The sequence below is a fragment of the Polypterus senegalus genome, chromosome 11 (genome assembly GCF_016835505.1).
Source record: "Polypterus senegalus isolate Bchr_013 chromosome 11, ASM1683550v1, whole genome shotgun sequence".
Lineage (NCBI taxonomy): Eukaryota > Metazoa > Chordata > Cladistia > Polypteriformes > Polypteridae > Polypterus > Polypterus senegalus.
Window position 1 is genome coordinate 146,561,973 of NC_053164.1, and position 17,554 is coordinate 146,579,526.

Genomic DNA, 17,554 nt, shown 5'->3' on the forward strand with positions numbered 1-17,554 from the left:
AGGCTAGGCACTTTTTATAACTTTTTGGTTAGTACATTAGAAAAAATATTGGTGTTTTGGTAAATTATACACATTATACAACCCTTTTTTATTATGAAAAGGTTAAGTAAGTGTTGCTGTGAAAAGTAATGGGTATTTCCATTATTTCTTATGGGAAAAATAGTCTTGACTTACAACCAACTTGAGTTACAACCAGACCTCGCGAATGAATTGAGTTCGTAAGTTAAGGGTCCATTGTATATATAGCTGTATTAGTTTAGTGTAGTGGTGCTACATGAAGGGGGGACAACTAAATGTGTTTTTGTGCCAAGTTGCGTCTTTTGTAGCGTTGTCTCGTTTATGTAGTCTTTGGTGTGTCTGTGTAAATGTCACACAAACTCTTGCAGTGTTAGTTTTCTCTGTTGTTCAAGGTTTTCTCAGTGTTATTTAATGTTTTTACATTTAGTTTACTATTACGCTGTGCATTCTATGGTATAATTAACTATATTTGTGCTTAAAAATCTTAAAAAAATATATATTTATATACAGTTTGTATGGTCTGGAACGGATTAGTTGTAAATGTCGTTCCCTGGAACCAAAGGGGAAGGAGAATGCTACAGGACCGTGACCCCTCAAGATAATTTTCCTGTCCCCCAATCAAGTCCGTCCAGGTTATTCCCTACTTAAACGTAAGGAGGGAGAGAAGAAAGGGAGATAGAGGGGAAAAGGAGGAAAACCAGAACACTACAAGAGACAGAGAAATGCTGATCTGGGTAGTCACGTACCTTTCCATAGCTTGCTGTTTCAGTGCCTTTAACAATATCACCATTCTCACAAAACCCTTGGGTTCAGAAATATCAGGACATGCCAAGGACAATATTGTGAGACCGTTTCTTCTTTAATTTCAAGTAAACGGTAGATATCATAATAACCGGTTAGAAACTGTCCAGCTGTAATTGTAATATGGAAGCACTTGATTGTTTGTTCCATTTGCGAAATTAATTATATTTGTACCTTCTGTGAAAGTGTTTCTTTGATATTTGGACTTCAGGCTTCACACATTATAAACTTCATGCCTACATTTTGTCAATTATTACTAAAACATGAACACGTTTCTTTTTTAACAATGTGTTTACATAGATCGTTGTAAACAGAACACACATGAAATGCAAGTGTTCCAAATAAAGATATAGTATTTATAAAAGGTGTGATTTTGCTTGACTTCTCACTCTATACAACTCCAAGCAACTGACACGCAGGTAAACAGACTTGAGCTGAGAAAACTGTGAGCCGGTGGGGGATTTGATAGCAGACTGCTTGCTGCTTATCAACACATTTAAAGGACAAAAGACGCTGACGGAGAGGTGACAAGTGATTTAAGGTGGGACGGATCTACAGGTTTTTTCGTAGGCTCTGGTAATTCTAGTGTTAATTGGTTAAGGAAATGTGCGGTACTGTCATCTGGCGTTATAAGAAAAAGGAAAAGAAAGAAATGGTATCAGTGTAATTTTTCATTTTAAATCTTTCTAGTGTTTGTAGAGAAAGCAATACATGTACAGTAAATATGTAGTTCTTAATTGTCAATGCTGTCATTAAAGTGAAAGCAAAAATGTTGGGTATTTAGGGGTATTGGTTGAAACTTTGTTTTTCTATAACTGTGTACCTAATTCTGTTGTGATTTTTAAGAATATTTTGTTTTTTTGATATTTTGGTGTTATATTTTTATTTTTTAATAAAATAATTATTCCCAATCACCATTTTAAAAAAAAGTCACGGATGCTGCCAGTGGTTAGAGTTTCTAGGAGCAGTTGCTGACCTTGTGATGGGAAAGTTAAATGACAGTATATGTCATTTTGTTCCTCCAATAAAAGATGGCAGTACACATTATTTGATGTTTTTGAATTGCTTAATTACAAATGAAGTTTGTCCTTTCCTTATAGCTTTTATTTTTTGAAGTTGTTGGTTTTACGTTTTTGCTCTGATTTTGTTAACCACAATTATTTACACTCATTGCTTTTGGCATAGTTAAATGATCTGTTCTTTTATCTATCCCTCACTTTTTATCTCCTGGCCCTTCTTCATTTTGTCAGGACAAGCCTAATGTTTCATCTAGGCACAATAAATATCTTGGACCAAAATTGTTTACAATACAGGATAGAAATTTTGATCATAGAGATGATCAATTTAATCAAAAAAAAGAAAAGAAAAAAGAAAGAAAAACAGATCAGGGCATTAACCTCAGCAGTACTACATTCTTTTGAGAAGGTTGTTGCTTTGGCTTTAGAGTTTCAATATTAATTAAGTATTTCCTGCCTCAAAAATCAACTTGGTTAAACTGAACGTAGAGTAGGAAACATTTACGGAAATATATATGTTTTTATTGTGGCTGTTCTAGACATTTGTATTTCATTTATGTATGATTACATGTGTTGAATCTCTATAAATGTGTTTTTTTTTAATTCTTTAAAAGAAGAGTCATGACACTTATTTGGATGAAGTTTATATTTTAATAAGAACATTCTGGGAGCCTTTAGTACAGTGGCATAATGTACTATTCAGCCTGATTTAAATTGCCTTTCCAAAAAAATACTTCTAACACAGAGAAGTATTTTGACTAGATAAACAGGAGATAATCTACCCTTGTATATCAAGGAGTTAAAATGATACATCTGTTACACTCCTGAAGTTGTGACATAGTTTACTGTATTTAAATCAATAAAAAGGTTGTTAAACAAAGGCACATCCTAACAGATACAGTAATTTACTTATATCAAACATTGTTGTATTCCTTTTGCTCTACCTAAAATGTGTTGTGTTTGTTAGGGGTCCTCAATTCACTTCCCATTTTTTAGAGATATTTTGTTTTAAGATGGGTATTCATTTGAGTTTAACATCAGTGTACCACCTGGAATGCAACTGTCAAACTAAATTCATGAACTTTTAGAAGTATTTGCAATATACTGTTAATTCCATTCAATCAGATTGGTCCAATGGTTAATATTCACTTGGATGAGAGAGGCCCCATCTGAGTGTCTTGTAAGCCAAAACAGTTCGAATTTTACACCTACTGCATTCACAGTACAAAGTATGTCAACTAGTTTAAAGAACCATAAAGATAAGTGGTCAAAATATTATCTGATCACAAGATTTTTTAATTGAGCAGAAAATCTGCCTAACGATTCCATCCTGTAAGTCAGGGCCAGTATTTCATAGTACCTTACACAGGTTGAAGATGGCTGGACAAATATCCTATAAACCATTACCCAAACATTTCCAAATAAATCCAACTTTTTATGTGTCTTGCTTAAAAACTGTTCGCTTATGTCACCTTTCAAAATTGTGTCACGTCCTCCCTTTATTAGATTAATGGAGATTAAGAATATAGAATTCTTCATAGTTTTGACACTAGATAGTGAGGTCCACAAGTCCTTTATTTTGTGCTATGTCGTGGTTCCAGCACAGAAGACAGACCTTCGGTTCCTATCTCTGATCTTAATGTTCTTTGCATTATTAAAATTTCACTAACAGTGCTCAGTTATGGTTCTTAATAATTTCTTTGTTTCATTTTTGTATTTCAAATTATTTTATAATGTTACTATTTCTGGTGTCAAAATTTTTAAAGTGGCATGGACACTGCCATTTATTTACTGTTTTTAGGGAGCAGTTGCTAATCACATGATATGAAAGTCACATGCTCTTACTCTGCCTAAAAAAAAGCAGCATACATTGTAATATGTTTAAATTTTTGGATTCTTTAATTATGTACAATCCTCTTCTTTTGACTTTGATACTATAATTGTTTTAACCATCCTGGTTTTGTCTTACATAGTAATTTTTGTTACTTTTCTTTTACCTATCACTTACTTTTATATCTCCTGGCCTTTTCTTGCTTTGTCTATTTCAAGCCAAAACTTTTCACCAAATCTCAATATGCACACCTTTGTATAAACTGTTGCATGAAGAATTCTTTAGTGCACTTCTTTAGTACACTCAGTAACTGAAGCTAGTAAATCAGAAGAGTAAACCACTATTTCTGACATTAATAAAAAAAAATTCTGATTCTTTTCGGTTATGCATCTTTTAACTTTGTGAACTATATAGTAATGCCAGTTAATTATGCATGCCACTTTCTACCTATTTTCTTTACTCTGTAGAAATTAATTTTAATGTTTCTTAAAGTGTTTGCTAGAGACACTAACCTGTTCACATCCAAGTAAGAGTCACCAGCCACCAGAGCGACAATGTATATCACTATTCACTTGGTTAGGAAGGAGAGCAAATGGACCAAAGTTAAAAATAATATTCTAAAGATGCAACAAGTACTGTGATAATGAGTCCTGAAACCACAGTTTGTTTAAACAGGTCAGGCTGACACACTCTTAATGATTGCTAAACTTGAGAAGCTTTGTCTTATTTTAAAAGAGTAGAAATCAACAATAAGTGAAATCAGTGAATGCCAGTGGATGAACAGGTGCATGGCGGCTACATTTACTTGATCACAATTGTATTAATTCTGTGAAAATCCTCAGAGTACTACATATCCAAAAATCCAGTCCCACACTCTTCTTAAACATTAATTACCCTCATAATGCACTTTTTATTAAAGTTGTCAAAAATGTGTTTCTATGTTATAGTCAACTATAATTGACCATCTTTTGTGGTTTCTTTTGTAGCTGGAATTCCAGCACCAATATATTTTGGAGCACTTATAGATGCCACCTGCTTGAAGTGGGGCAGCAAAAAATGTGGAGGCCGTGGTGCATGCCGCATATATGATACCAATGCCTATAGGTAACATTTGCCATTTTTATAATTTGTTACAATATTTAACTGTATTAACAAAATTATTTGCATTGCATTACTGTCTTTCCCCCTGAATTTCTTTTACTTTGTAGGTTTGTAATCACTTTAAGCATGGTATAACAAAAAAGAATCTTTTGTTGTTAGATTTTGTAAATATAGTACAATTCAGATTTATAGTTAAAGATCAGAATGCTGTATGCACATTTTCAAAAATTTGTAAATTATACTTTCGTCCTCCTAACACACAGACAAACATAAAGTATGATTAGGTAAATGGACCTGTTTTGAACAAGCTGACATTTAACACTTTTTCAATTTATTGTACTGGAAGTGACATTCACGATTCTTAATACTGTAATGGTGCTCACAAGCTGCATCAGCCCAGGATGAGTTACCCATTGTATAAGCTAGTATAACATCACAAAAGGCAAAGGTGTCACAGCAAGCGGTCCTTTTAAAGACGGTGTGACACCAAAAAGATCCATGTAAAGTGCAAAGTTTCCATTCTGGCACTCGCCGCCAGTGCTACATTGGTGTCAGGAGCAGAATGAAATGAAAACCTATCATCCAATTTAGCAAAGTGGAAAATGCAGTGATGCTCAATAACAGACTTATTTGGCTCTTCAGAGGAGTTGCTTGAGAGTGTGTGCCTGAGACCTGAGCTCTTTAGTGCCATTTGCTGCATTGGGTAGTGATGGTGTGGGTTTAGGCATTGCATTAGACAGCTGAGAGACTGCAGGTACTTTGGGCTCATGGAGCTTGGGAAAATCGGCAGGTCAAGTTGCCACTGAACCCAGGCAAAGGGTGAGCCAGATCACATCAGCGCTCTGAGGCAGCTATTTTGGGAGAGTCTCAAAAAGCTGAGACCCTGACATGGGGCCTCATTTATAACATTAGCATATGCACAAAAGAGGCCTTAAATGTGTGTACATATCTTCCAATGCAAACATCAGGATTTATGCAAAAAAACTTGACAGGGAAGCATGCGTTTACTTATGGCAACTCTGACCCATGTGTATGCATCATTTCAGAAAAACTTGATCAAGCAGGGAACTGAAGCCAAACCAGTTAAATGATGAGCCGTACACATAATAATTCATATCACTGAGCAGTTATTATAATGTGCGTTGACATTTTTCTGACATTCATTTACAGTGTCTTTTTTATTTAGAGACCATTACAAAAGCTTGAACCAATAAAGATGTTTGATCTTAAGATGAAACAAGCCCAACTGCACATTGTAATTCTGGGACTCCCTTGGCTATAATCATAAACCAAGTTTGAATTAGGTTAACTGAGAAAATCTTGGAAGCCTATAAGTTAAACTTGTAGTATTCAGGATTGTCCTATGTACATGGTATTTTGCAGTACTAAAGAACTTCTTTCCACCCACTATCATAATTTTTTGATTTGTTTAATAAACAATGGTCTAAACATTTACAACAACGATCTTGTGATTGTTCATTCAGTTTACTGCCAGGTGTCCAGTCACCTAATGGAATGGAAAATTATATTAGTGAAAAATTTGAAAATGGTTTTATTAGGCTGTTCTGCAGTTCCATTGGCATGGAGTTTCTTATTTGTTAAAGAAAGGGGTATCATTCTGAGTCCTTGCATCAATTACAGGAAATAAAATGTACAATCACAAATAGGCATACACTTCCCTTTGTATCTTTGTTACTTGATTAAATCCCATGTGCCACTGTTTTTGCCAAATTAGATTTAAGTAGTATATATATAATCTTATAAGGAATGACAATTACTTATAAACTAAATATTTGTAATAACCTGTTGTTGAGTTAATGTCTTATGGTTTGGCCAATTCTCCTGCAGTTTTTTAGACATTCGTGAGTGATATCTTTACAGATCTCCTTGGAGTGTACATTTTAGTATATATGGACAGCAATCTTTCCAAAGACCAAGAAACCCATCTTTGCTAAGTTTAAAGTTAAGTTATGTCACAGGATGTATAAAAAACTAAAAAAGTGTAAATTTTACCAAAATACTGTTTTGATTTTTGATTGAGATCTTGCTGTTGGGCTTAAAGGGTTTGCTCTTGACTGGTTCAGGGTCAGGGTCTTCAGTGTCTTTCAATTCCTCTTTCTTGTCTACTGCTCCTGTTAAATGTGGTGTTCCTCAGGTATCTCTTGTGGGTCCTATTTTATTTACTATATACAGTATCTTCATCCTATAGGAGTTATTTGCAGGAAATGTAATATTCCTTTTCACTGTTTTGCTGATGATACACAGGTTTATATTCCTGTGTGTAACTCTGCAATTAATCGTCAGCACAATTGTCTTTTTGAACTAAGATCCTGGATAACTGACAATTTTCTTGATCTCAATCAAAATAAAACAGAAGTGCTGATAGCTGGTCCTTCAGCCAAAGCTCAAATTGGTGTTGAACTTCTTGGCTCTTTTGCTGACTTTTGCAAACCTGTAATCTTGATGTCATTTTTGACAGTAACTTCTTTTTTGAGAAACAGATTAAATCTGTAGTCAAGAGTTGCTTTTTCTAGCTTCATCTTTTAACTAAGGTCAAACCTTTTGTATCTTCTGGGGATCTTGAGAAAGCTACTTATGTTTTTATTTTTTCTCGGCTTGATTACTTCAATTCATTGTATTCTGGAATCAGCAAACCAGTTGTCTCATATGATCCCTTGCATTAAGTGTAAAACTAAGGGTGACAGGGCTTTTCCAGCTGCCGTGCCTCATTTAACTCATTACAGTAACACTAGAATTACCACAGCCTACGAGAAAGCTCGTAAATCCGGCCCACCTTAAATTCATTCTCACCTCTCTGTCAGAGTCTTTTGTCCTGTAAATGTGTTGATTAGCAAGCAGCCTGGTATCCCATCCCCCAGCCCACCGCTGCAGTTCATTTCGCAAAGAAGTTTCTCAGTGTTCAGTGTTTATCTTCGAGTGAAGTGTTGGAGCTTTATAGGGTAAAATAGTACATCATCATTTAGAATACATACATTTCATGTGTGTTCTGTGTCAACAACAATCTATGTAAAACGTAGTTAACACAGAAACATTTTTCATGTTTTAGTAATAATTGAAAAAATGTAGACATGAAATGTATAATGTGTGAAACCTGAAATACAAATATGAAATAAACACTTTCACAAAAGTATAACAAAACAAGTGCACTTTTATTCAAGATTTTAACCGAAAAAAAAAGAAAGCAGGTTACGGTAGGCGGTTGATACGACAGCTTGCGTGGTGCAATGCTAAGAACTGCTGATTCCCAATCAAGAGCTTCTGGAATGGATGCTGGCAGCTTCTCAATTTTACCGTTTTGAGTAGAGAGCTGCTCTTATTGTTAATATTATACAACAAAAACATACATTTTATTTGTGTCTGTAACAGCCGCTGTAAATGTATAGTACTTGTCAAAGTTAGCGTCTTTTTTTTAGTTTTATTCTCACTCATGTTCACGCTCCCACAACACCTCCCTGCCCCCCCAACCCCCAATCTGACACTGTTTTACAGGGAATTCTCAAATGTCATATATACCTAAGTCTCTCTTTTTTGTCAGTACGGCTTTGACATCATGGATCAGAAGGCGCATGCTAATTCAGCGTGAGCAGGAACACTCAAGAATAAAACTGAATAAAAAAAATTAACATGCACAGTCATTCTCAGTCATGCACAACACTCGCATTAACGTCCACAGTTTTCCCAGTCTCGTTCGTGCACAAGATCTGACACGGTTTTCAAATAAAGAGGGGGTGTAACACAACAAGTTTGTACCACGTCTTTAACTGAAAATGGCGTCAGATCAGAAAGGGGGGGGGGGCGGCACTGAATAAGCTCCAGTTTTATTCTCTCAATCACGATCACGCTCTAACACCCAACTCCCCCCCACCTGACTCTCCTGATCTGACTCTAAGTAACAGCACCAGCGTAAATTCACACCCGATCTGACGCTGTTCATTTTCAAATAACATTGCATTAGTGCAATGATGTTTTCTGATTAATTTTATACTCAATGTCCCATATTTTTGTCTCTTTCTTTTTTTTCTCTGTGCTGCGTCGACATCGTGCACCAGAAGGCATGAGCTTATTCAGTGCAGCAAGAACTCTTAATAAAACTGAATAAAAAATAATAAAGTGATGGTGAGATACGAAAAAGGCAGATTCACCAGCGTTTGTGTGTCAGCTTTTATCCCTCCAGATCAGAGAATGTCCAGGGGGGTATTCCAGAAAGCAGGTTATGTGACATACCCGGGTAAGTTTAAGGGTAAGTTAGTGGATAACCTCAACTTTCGGTTCCAAAAACAGAGGTAACTTTCTGGGTATGTATGTAACCATAGCAGCTTACTCTCTGAAGATAACCTGCCACCGAGCAGGTTATGTTCCAGGGTAAGTTTGTTTCAGAAGGTTACTGAGCATGGCGTGCCCTTTTGATGACGATCCTGTGGACGTGGAAGCACAAATTATCTGAGGTTTTTCCGCCGGGAGAGAGTAATAAGACAGCGTATTGATGTCTTTTCATTTCCAAGTGATTTTTTAAAAGAGCGTTTTTGGTTTTCAAAAGAATCGTTAATTTACTTGACCCATCTCTTGGCACCGCATATTGCACATGTCACAAACCGCGGGTCTGCGCTTAGCACAGAAAACATTCTGTGCATAGCACTTCGGTTTTTGCCTCAGGGCATTTTTTGTGTGGGCGATGCAGAGCATGTTGGAATGGCAACTGTGTGTAGAGCCGTTCGCACAGTATGTCTGGCACTGAAACACTTCTTACACACGTTTGTACAGTTCCCTGGCCATAAACCTCTAATTAACCTCTAACCTGTAATTAAAGAGGAATTCCACAGAGTGGCAGGTTTGTCCTTTGTAGTAAAATTCATGACGCATATTTAATATGTAGTCATACTATTTATATCTATAGATGTATTCATCCTGCACACACACTTGATACTTCCCTATATGACTTTCTATTTCAGGGTTTCCAAATGTAATTGGGTGCATTGACGGCACCCACATTCCTATTAAAGCTCCTTCAATGAATGAGGGAGACTATGTTAATAGGAAATCTATTCATAGTATCAATGTGCAGGTAAGAACTGGATTTTGTGTTCAATAAAGTTCAATAAAGTCAGCCTGCATAAAAACATTAAGCATGTTGAAGAAGCCTTTAAGTGACAGAGATAGTAATTTATTAAGTCATATAATGAAAACAAATCATAGTGGTAAACTTACATTTCACCATGCTACATGACAGACAGAATATACTAAATCGTGTTTAATCAATAGTTCAGTGATCGTGTAATCAACTATTACCTTTTTGCAGTATGTTTTTATGTTTCATTTTGACTTGGCTCAAAGTTCTTCTGCATCCAGACGGATTACACCTTATTAAATAAGAAACCATATATTCCTAGTCAATACACATTGTTATTTTAACCTAAAGAAATGAATGGCAGGAAAAGTGAATGCATTCAAAGTGAATGAACAGTGAAAAGGGTGCGGAAGGGGTGTTTCATTATTTTACAGTATAATAAAAGGGAGGCGATGTCAATTTTGCAATTTAATACACTCACGCATTTACTCTGTCCGTTATTTTTTGCCAAGCCAACTCTCTTTCTTTAGCCGATGCAGCCGTATTACTTTTTTTCATTATGATAGGCTTGAATTCTTCAAACGCCTGCATTAACACCTCCAACTCCACCTCTGTGAAATATGCCGCCGCTTTTTCTCCTTGATCTTCCGTTTTGACTCGTGAAATCGGCGATCCATTGAAAACGTCTTTATGTATGCACGGTGCACGCGCATTAACTCTGGGTAACCAGTAGGAGGTTGATTGAACTTACTCTTCTCAGGTGTTTTGGAACCGACATACTCATGGTATGCGGGTTTGGGGTAAATCAACCCAGAGGTTATGGTTTACCAAATGGTAAGTTAACCAAGCTTTCTGGAATACCCCCCAGTTCTATTGACTCTAAACACTACTCGCATCTATAGTTATTCCCAGTTTCAAATGAAAACTAAAAGCATCAGATCCCTAGGGCGGTGTATGTGTGGTGATCGTGACTGAGAGAATAAAAGTGAGAAAAAAAAAAAGGTAACTTTTACAAGTACAGTACTATAAATGTACACGGTCTATTAGAGACGCAAACCAAATGTATGTGTGTACTGTATAATATTAACAATAAGAGAGTAACAGCGATGAAAGGTAAACATAATAGAATTATATGTGAAGCATAACTGTCTCTCTGCAACTCATGGATGGATGTTGTTCTACTATCAGGGTGATCTGGGTGCATGACATGGTATAAACTGGATTTTAGGATGTTGATATCGCCCCTAAGAAAATATTCCTGTCCCCGCTTCTCCACTCTGCACCCTTAACTGCAGACTGGATGGTCAGTGTCACTTCAGATTTCATCTGCTGTCACCGACTGACCTGTAGATTATGCCCTAGAAATTTCACTCCTACCTAAAAGTTGCTTTGTTGCAGCTACAGTCTCAATAGTACTACAATATTTCTGCTTCAGCAGTACTTCATGCTCTTCCACAGAATACACATGCATGGTTACTTGTACCTTATATCACCGCTCCTCCATCCAATGTACAAGTGACTGCTGGCTTAAATTTCTGATGGAAACCACCTCCTGACTTAATTTATTTTTATCTGTGATGTTCATAGAGTGTAAATATAAGCGTGTCACACTGTGTGACCTGTGGAGGAAGTCTCAATCAGGTAATGGTATGAATCACTTTCTCAAATGTAGATAAAACAAAAAAAAAGTGAATACTTTCCATTAGTTATGCACACAGGTTTTCCTAATAATTAAATAACTAAATTAATCCACAGTCACCAAAGCGAATAAAATACCAAGTAATTCCATTGCAGCAAAAACTTCACAGCTGACGTTAACACGCACTATATAATACATAGTCAGAGAGGCTTTATTTCAGATCTGGTGTGCACTTGCACTCGTGGCCTTTAAAGACGCTCAAAGTGAATAGCATTTACAATAACGACAGCATCAGTCATGTCAATAATGCAGGTTAATGATTGCAATTATTTTTATTTTTACATCAGGACATACTTTTTCCCTGTGCTTTGTCCCTTTAATTTGAGAGGAATGTGTAGCTGCAAGTCTTTAATTTAGAAAGGGCAAGACATTAATTGCAGGGGTTCTGCCATTAACAGACAATCAACAACAACATTTATTTGTATAGCACATTTTCATACAAATGATGTGGTTTAAAATTTAACAGTAAGAGTAGCTGCCTAATATGTTAAACTTAACATTAATCTTGTTCCGCTGTTCACTGCAACAGCAATTAGACCTAAGGATCATTTCCTCTTTCTACCATACTACATAGTCTGGTGTTGAGCTGCATGCAGCTAGTACGGTCCTATCCCAGGTGTACTGCAACTGAGCGCATACGTCTATTTCCATGGGTACTTCTCCTGTCAGCCCACCATAAAGTACTTCTGTGTTACATCTGTTCTCAAACAGAATCTTTAAAATTCAGTAGTTCCCAGGAGCCTCAGCAGAAACTTAAATCCACTAGCAGCCTGGGAAATTATTGCTCTCATAGACCTCAGTCTTAGCCAAGATTCTATCGTTGTGGCATGTGGTCGGATTAGGGACATCCCATCTAAGAAATGAATCTCTTTCCTCTTGCTTTTGCGTAAAGCACACTAGGTATAAAAATGAGAGGCTCCAACCCCACAGCAGTAATGTACTGTAAAAAAAAGGCCACATTAATGCTTTTAACTGAGTTTTATGATTATGTCCTCATTTCTGTCTTTTTAGAGTCCTGTGTTTTATGGTTTGGATAATGGATGGATGGTTTCATATATTTTTACATATTTCCATGTTTTTAATAAAAAAATGTCAGAGAAACTTAAACTTAGAATTTCTTTGTATTCAGTATTGTCAAGTTCTGTGTTTTTCTGACTCTTTCAGAATTGTCTACCTGGGATTAACATTAGGTTTGCGAACATTTTCTTATTTCTTCTGTGTCATCGTATATAACTTGTTGAAAAAACAGTGCCGAGAGGAAAGCCAAAGTTCATTAGCTAAAGGTGGATCAGAAGCTGAATCTCTGAGGAAAGACGACGGTGCATCTTTTACCAGCGACAATTTAATTTATGAAACTGATTGTTACCCAGAAAAGGAAACATGTTTATAAAATGAACTTGTCTATATATTTGTCTCAGATAATTTGCCTCTGAAAGTTTAATTTATACTGAACATTTGTATGAGTTTTATAGATTATGTGAAATAAAGCCTTTTTTAAAATAAATTAACAGAACTGTGTTTATGATGGGTTTCTGTGGGATTATGTATGAACTGCTTGAGTTTTTATCAGACCATTGAATAAGTGATTAATTCTTAGTTCTTTAATTCTGGCAAACTCCAATAAACATCTCTTTGGATTTTACCTGTTCCCTATGAAGAATGTCATGTTGACTCATCCACATTCTTCTCAACTCCATTCCATTCAGGTCTTCAAACATTACATGGTCGTGGCCATTAATAATTGTTTTGAAGTTTTTGTCTTCGGTCAGCTGGGCCAGCTATATTCTGCTATGTCACAGCCGTAGCAGAGTGAGACACATTACAAAATGTATGTTCCTGTTCCATATGTTGCTTTGGACACCAGTCCATCATATGGTCAGTTTGAAACCATCCATTAACTGTATACACACCCTTATATTTGGAAAATGTGAGAGGAAATGCCAAGTGCATAGAGAAAAACACAAACGTGGAAAGAACATCCACATTCCAAATGGACCACAAGTGGATATTGCATTTAAACCCAGGACAACAGAGCCATGAGGTGGTAGCACTGTCTACTGGGCTACTGTGCCACTAGTAGAAATATATCTCTTCTATTCATTTTTTAAAAGGTGAGATTGTGTAAATAGTATTCATTAAGCCTGATACTACTTAATTGACTAAATCAATACAGAATTAATTTTGGAACCAAGAATACCAAACAACAGCATTCACCTCCAGATTCCTCAATGACACATTGTAGTAAGCCTACATAACACTACAAGCGGGTTGGCTTTCTGGACTGACCGTTACTGTATTATATGGCCTGGAGGTTGTCTAAGAAAGATCCCTTCAGGCGTGATTGTGAACAACCAAGTTCTGGTAGGACCCCACCCAGTAAGGATTCCAGCTATCTAGTGCAGGCGTCATGTTGCTATGTCATCTAAGCAAGAAATGGATGTTTCCGCGGGAAACTTTTCTATTTAAAGGGAATTGCTGTGGTGTAGTGGGTCCACAGCTCAAGTCAAAAAGGCCACTTTTTAAATAAATAGTCACCACACTTGTGGCTTAGAGAGGGGGCATGGTAGTGGTAGTGGTAGTGGTAGTGGCAGGTTCCCGGGTGAATTTGTGATGTGGGCGGTCCTCGCTTAAGTGCACAGGTGAGGAGTTGTCTGCATCTGTATTTGATGCCGGGAGCTGCTGATTGCCACACCTGATCCGTCCCCTGGATAAATAATATAAGCGCAAGGAGGCTAGGGGGTAAGAGAGAAAGAATGGAATGAACGGAGGTTAGAAGAAGAAGAAGGCAGGAAGCAGGGAGGAGAAAGCTGGTGTGTGAGTGAGTGAATGTGCTCTCAGTTGAGAGAGAAAGGCAGCTAGACAGTGTGCCCTTGTGGGGTGTTTGGCCGGCACCCCGGGAGCAGTTGGTAGTTGTCACTCCCACTTAGCATTAGTAAGGAGCGGGAGTGACCGGAAGGAGGATGGCTCACTGCATAAGGCCGAGAAGGCAGCAGGAGTCAGGACTTAGGATGTGAAAGCCCCAGCATGAGCGCCCTGGTCACTGGGGAGCCAAAGTCACAGTATGGTGAAGCCTACCAGAGCCAGGGATCAGAAAGGCGAACAGACCAGCAGCAGGAGGCAGAGAGAAGGTCAGCTGCAAGTAGGGTGGCTCCCCTGGTGCATAGCCTGGATGGGAGAAGCAGGGGAGTCACCAGTAGAAAGGCACCAGGATCTGTTTTAAAAGGACTGCTTCCAGCCATTTTTTTAACTTCATTGTTTTTAAAGGATTTTTTTCTATTGTGTTTTTAACCTTCACCAGTTCACTCATTTTTATTGGAATATTTATGTATTTATAGAAACATTTTTGAAGCACTGCACTTTGGACACTGTTTGGTTTTTGTTTGTTGATTTTAATAAAAGCACTTTGCACTTTTTGCACCATCCCCTTGCTTCATTGTTGTGCCTCACTGTCCAGCTCATCGGTGACATTACCAATGGTGTTGGGTTCGAGAGCTCCCAGAAGGAAGATGGGAGCATGGAGCGGAACCCACATTGTCACAATGGCAGACCGAGGAAAGGAGGGAAAAGAAGAGGAAGGTAAGGAGCTCAGCTATCTATGCTTAAGAATATTTCATGAACAGACTTCACCCAGGGATGTCTGCTATTTGTGGGTGGCCACCCCAAAGTTGAAACAGTGAGGCAAATCCCTGAGAAGAGGCAATGGGTTGTGGTATGTGGACCTAAGGTTCTCCGGGTGCTCCTGTTGGTGAGTCGGACTTGTGTTTTCAAATTCTTCAGGATAGCAAGACAGGAAGCCGTATTCATCTGAGGACCTTTTTTTTCCCTCCATCATGCTGTAAGAAGTGTACTACAGGATTCTTCACTATTTCATGGATTACAGTACATTTAATCTTTCTCTTTTTGATATCCTTTTTCCATTATGTGTGGTTCAAACTGGGGATTAAGATTTGAACTCTAGGGGTAGGGAGACTAGGGAGGGCATCCAGGGAAAAAGGGATCACTAATGAGCACTCAGTCACCTGGCATGTAAATGTATCAACCTTGGCTTACAATACACTTGCTAATTTAACCAGTACAACTACCATCTGGTTTCTTTTGAGTATTGGTGGGTGCGTAAAGAGGAGAAGAGGGGCAGAGGACTGAATGCTTTAATGCTATTATATCCTTCGAACATTGTCCACTTCCCTTTTGGGTGGTGAATTTTCGTGATCGCGACCCGTATCAGGCAATTGTTATAACAGAACTCTAGGATCCAATTTACTTCTTTTCAAATGGGAGCTTTTTGAATTTCATGGATTCTTTAGGGATACATTTGATTTTGAATTTGGGTCAGTGATTATTTTATGGTCAATCAGAGCTGTTTTCTCTGAGCAGCTAGAGATGAAGTAGTTTCATCCACCTATAAATCTAGTGTTTATGGATCTGAACACCTTTTTTTCTGCACCATCTTCTGTAACGGTGCATACAAGATATGCTATGATTAAGCAGTTCAACCTCAATTATCCATGGTAATGTGGACTAGTGCAACCTTGGTCATTTGAAATCTGTGATAAAATGGATCGTTGAGGTTCTGCCCGGTTTGATAGTTTTCAGTTTCACTTGTAAGGGTACCACTTATTGTGATATTCAAGATGAAGACTTAATGAATTACATAAATGTATAAACACAAAAATCCTAAGTGAAAGAAACAGAGCATGTACACGGTCAATGCTGGCGGCATATTGAAAATAGTTGAGGGGTGCATTTAGAGAGGGGAGAGTGAGTCACAACCACATTCTAACAGTCATCAACTCCTTGACAACTCACTAGGTACTATCAAGGTTAAAAGCACAGTATTTATGCACTCGGTAAAGTATTCATGGCAAAGTTTTTATGAATTATAATGCAGAACCTTAGTTAATTGAGGTGTAAATAATTGAGGTCCGCTGCTATTTATGGAACTGTTGGCTAAATGTTTTTTTCTGCTGTTTTCCATTCTCATTACATTGATCTTTGCCACCTGGTGAAATTTCCTGGACAGATGTTGTTTCATGCCTCTTCACCTTAAATCATGAAAATCATTATTCTTGCCCATTCCCCCCTCAAATTGCACATATACATGCAATTTATTACTATGTGTCTTCCTGTTTTGAAAACATTACCTACACATATAATCCTACAGAGGGTTCTTCTGCCGCCTGACACAGACGCAGGACACAAGTTCTGCACACACATTTTTATATTCTTTGTGGGAAATGCCTTCCCCAGTTTCTCACCAGCACAGCACAGTTCAAACCACCAAACACAGCACATGACACACTTCTTTCTTTTTCTTTCTCTTCCTCTCTCTCTCGGTCCCACTCTACTCCTCCTGGCAAGCTTTGTCTTCTGCCTCCTGACTCTGGCTCCCGGAGCAGTGGCAGCTGGCTCCTTTTATTGAGCACCTGGAAGTGCTTCAGGTCTTCTATGACCTTCTTCCAGTAGCACTTCCAGGTGTGGAGGAACTGCTGCAACAATGGTCTCAGCAGTACCTGCAGCACCCCCTGGCATCGCCCATGGAATCCAAGGGGCTGCTCCAAACTCCAACTCCCATGGTGCCCTATGAGAGCCCGAGACACCGCTACAACCCGGGGTGGCTGCCATGTAGCACTCTGCGGGAGGTAATGCCCAGAATATTCTCTCTCCCCAGGTCCTTCCACTATACAGGTGTCCATCTGCCACAGTGGTAACTGACTGAACAGTCAATTATGAGGGAAAGGCATTATTTTTGGTAAGAATAATTCCTTAAAAGTGTTTTTAATTTTATCCATATTTATGTTGTCAGCTGTTTCCCTTAATTATATCTGCATAATAACTTTAGAGCTACACTTAATGTTTGGTTACAACAGTAGACAAGGAAACTTTGCCCTAGTAGCACACTAAGCAAAGTTTAAACTGATAAAAGACTGGTCACCGTTATCTAAAAGCAACAACACTGCAGCATTGATAGGACTGCTGTGGAAATCCTACATTTCTTAAAAGAT

At 37.8% G+C, this 17,554-nt stretch overlaps 1 protein-coding gene across 3 annotated transcripts in view; it reads left to right on the forward strand.

Annotated features, from left to right (window-relative positions):
- LOC120539570 (solute carrier organic anion transporter family member 1C1-like) overlaps nt 1-14,699 on the forward strand; it is a 118,636-nt gene extending 103,937 nt beyond the window's left edge. For 2 of the 3 annotated variants that reach the window (XM_039769766.1, XM_039769767.1), the window contains 2 exons: nt 4,653-4,770; nt 12,717-14,699. In XM_039769766.1, coding sequence (XP_039625700.1) covers nt 4,653-4,770; nt 12,717-12,942 — 344 coding nt within the window. In that variant the 3' untranslated portion in view covers nt 12,943-14,699. The remainder of the gene's footprint in view (nt 1-4,652; nt 4,771-12,716) is intronic. The other variant, XM_039769768.1, reaches the window with a different exon arrangement.
- The last annotated feature ends 2,855 nt before the right edge of the window (nt 14,700-17,554 follow it).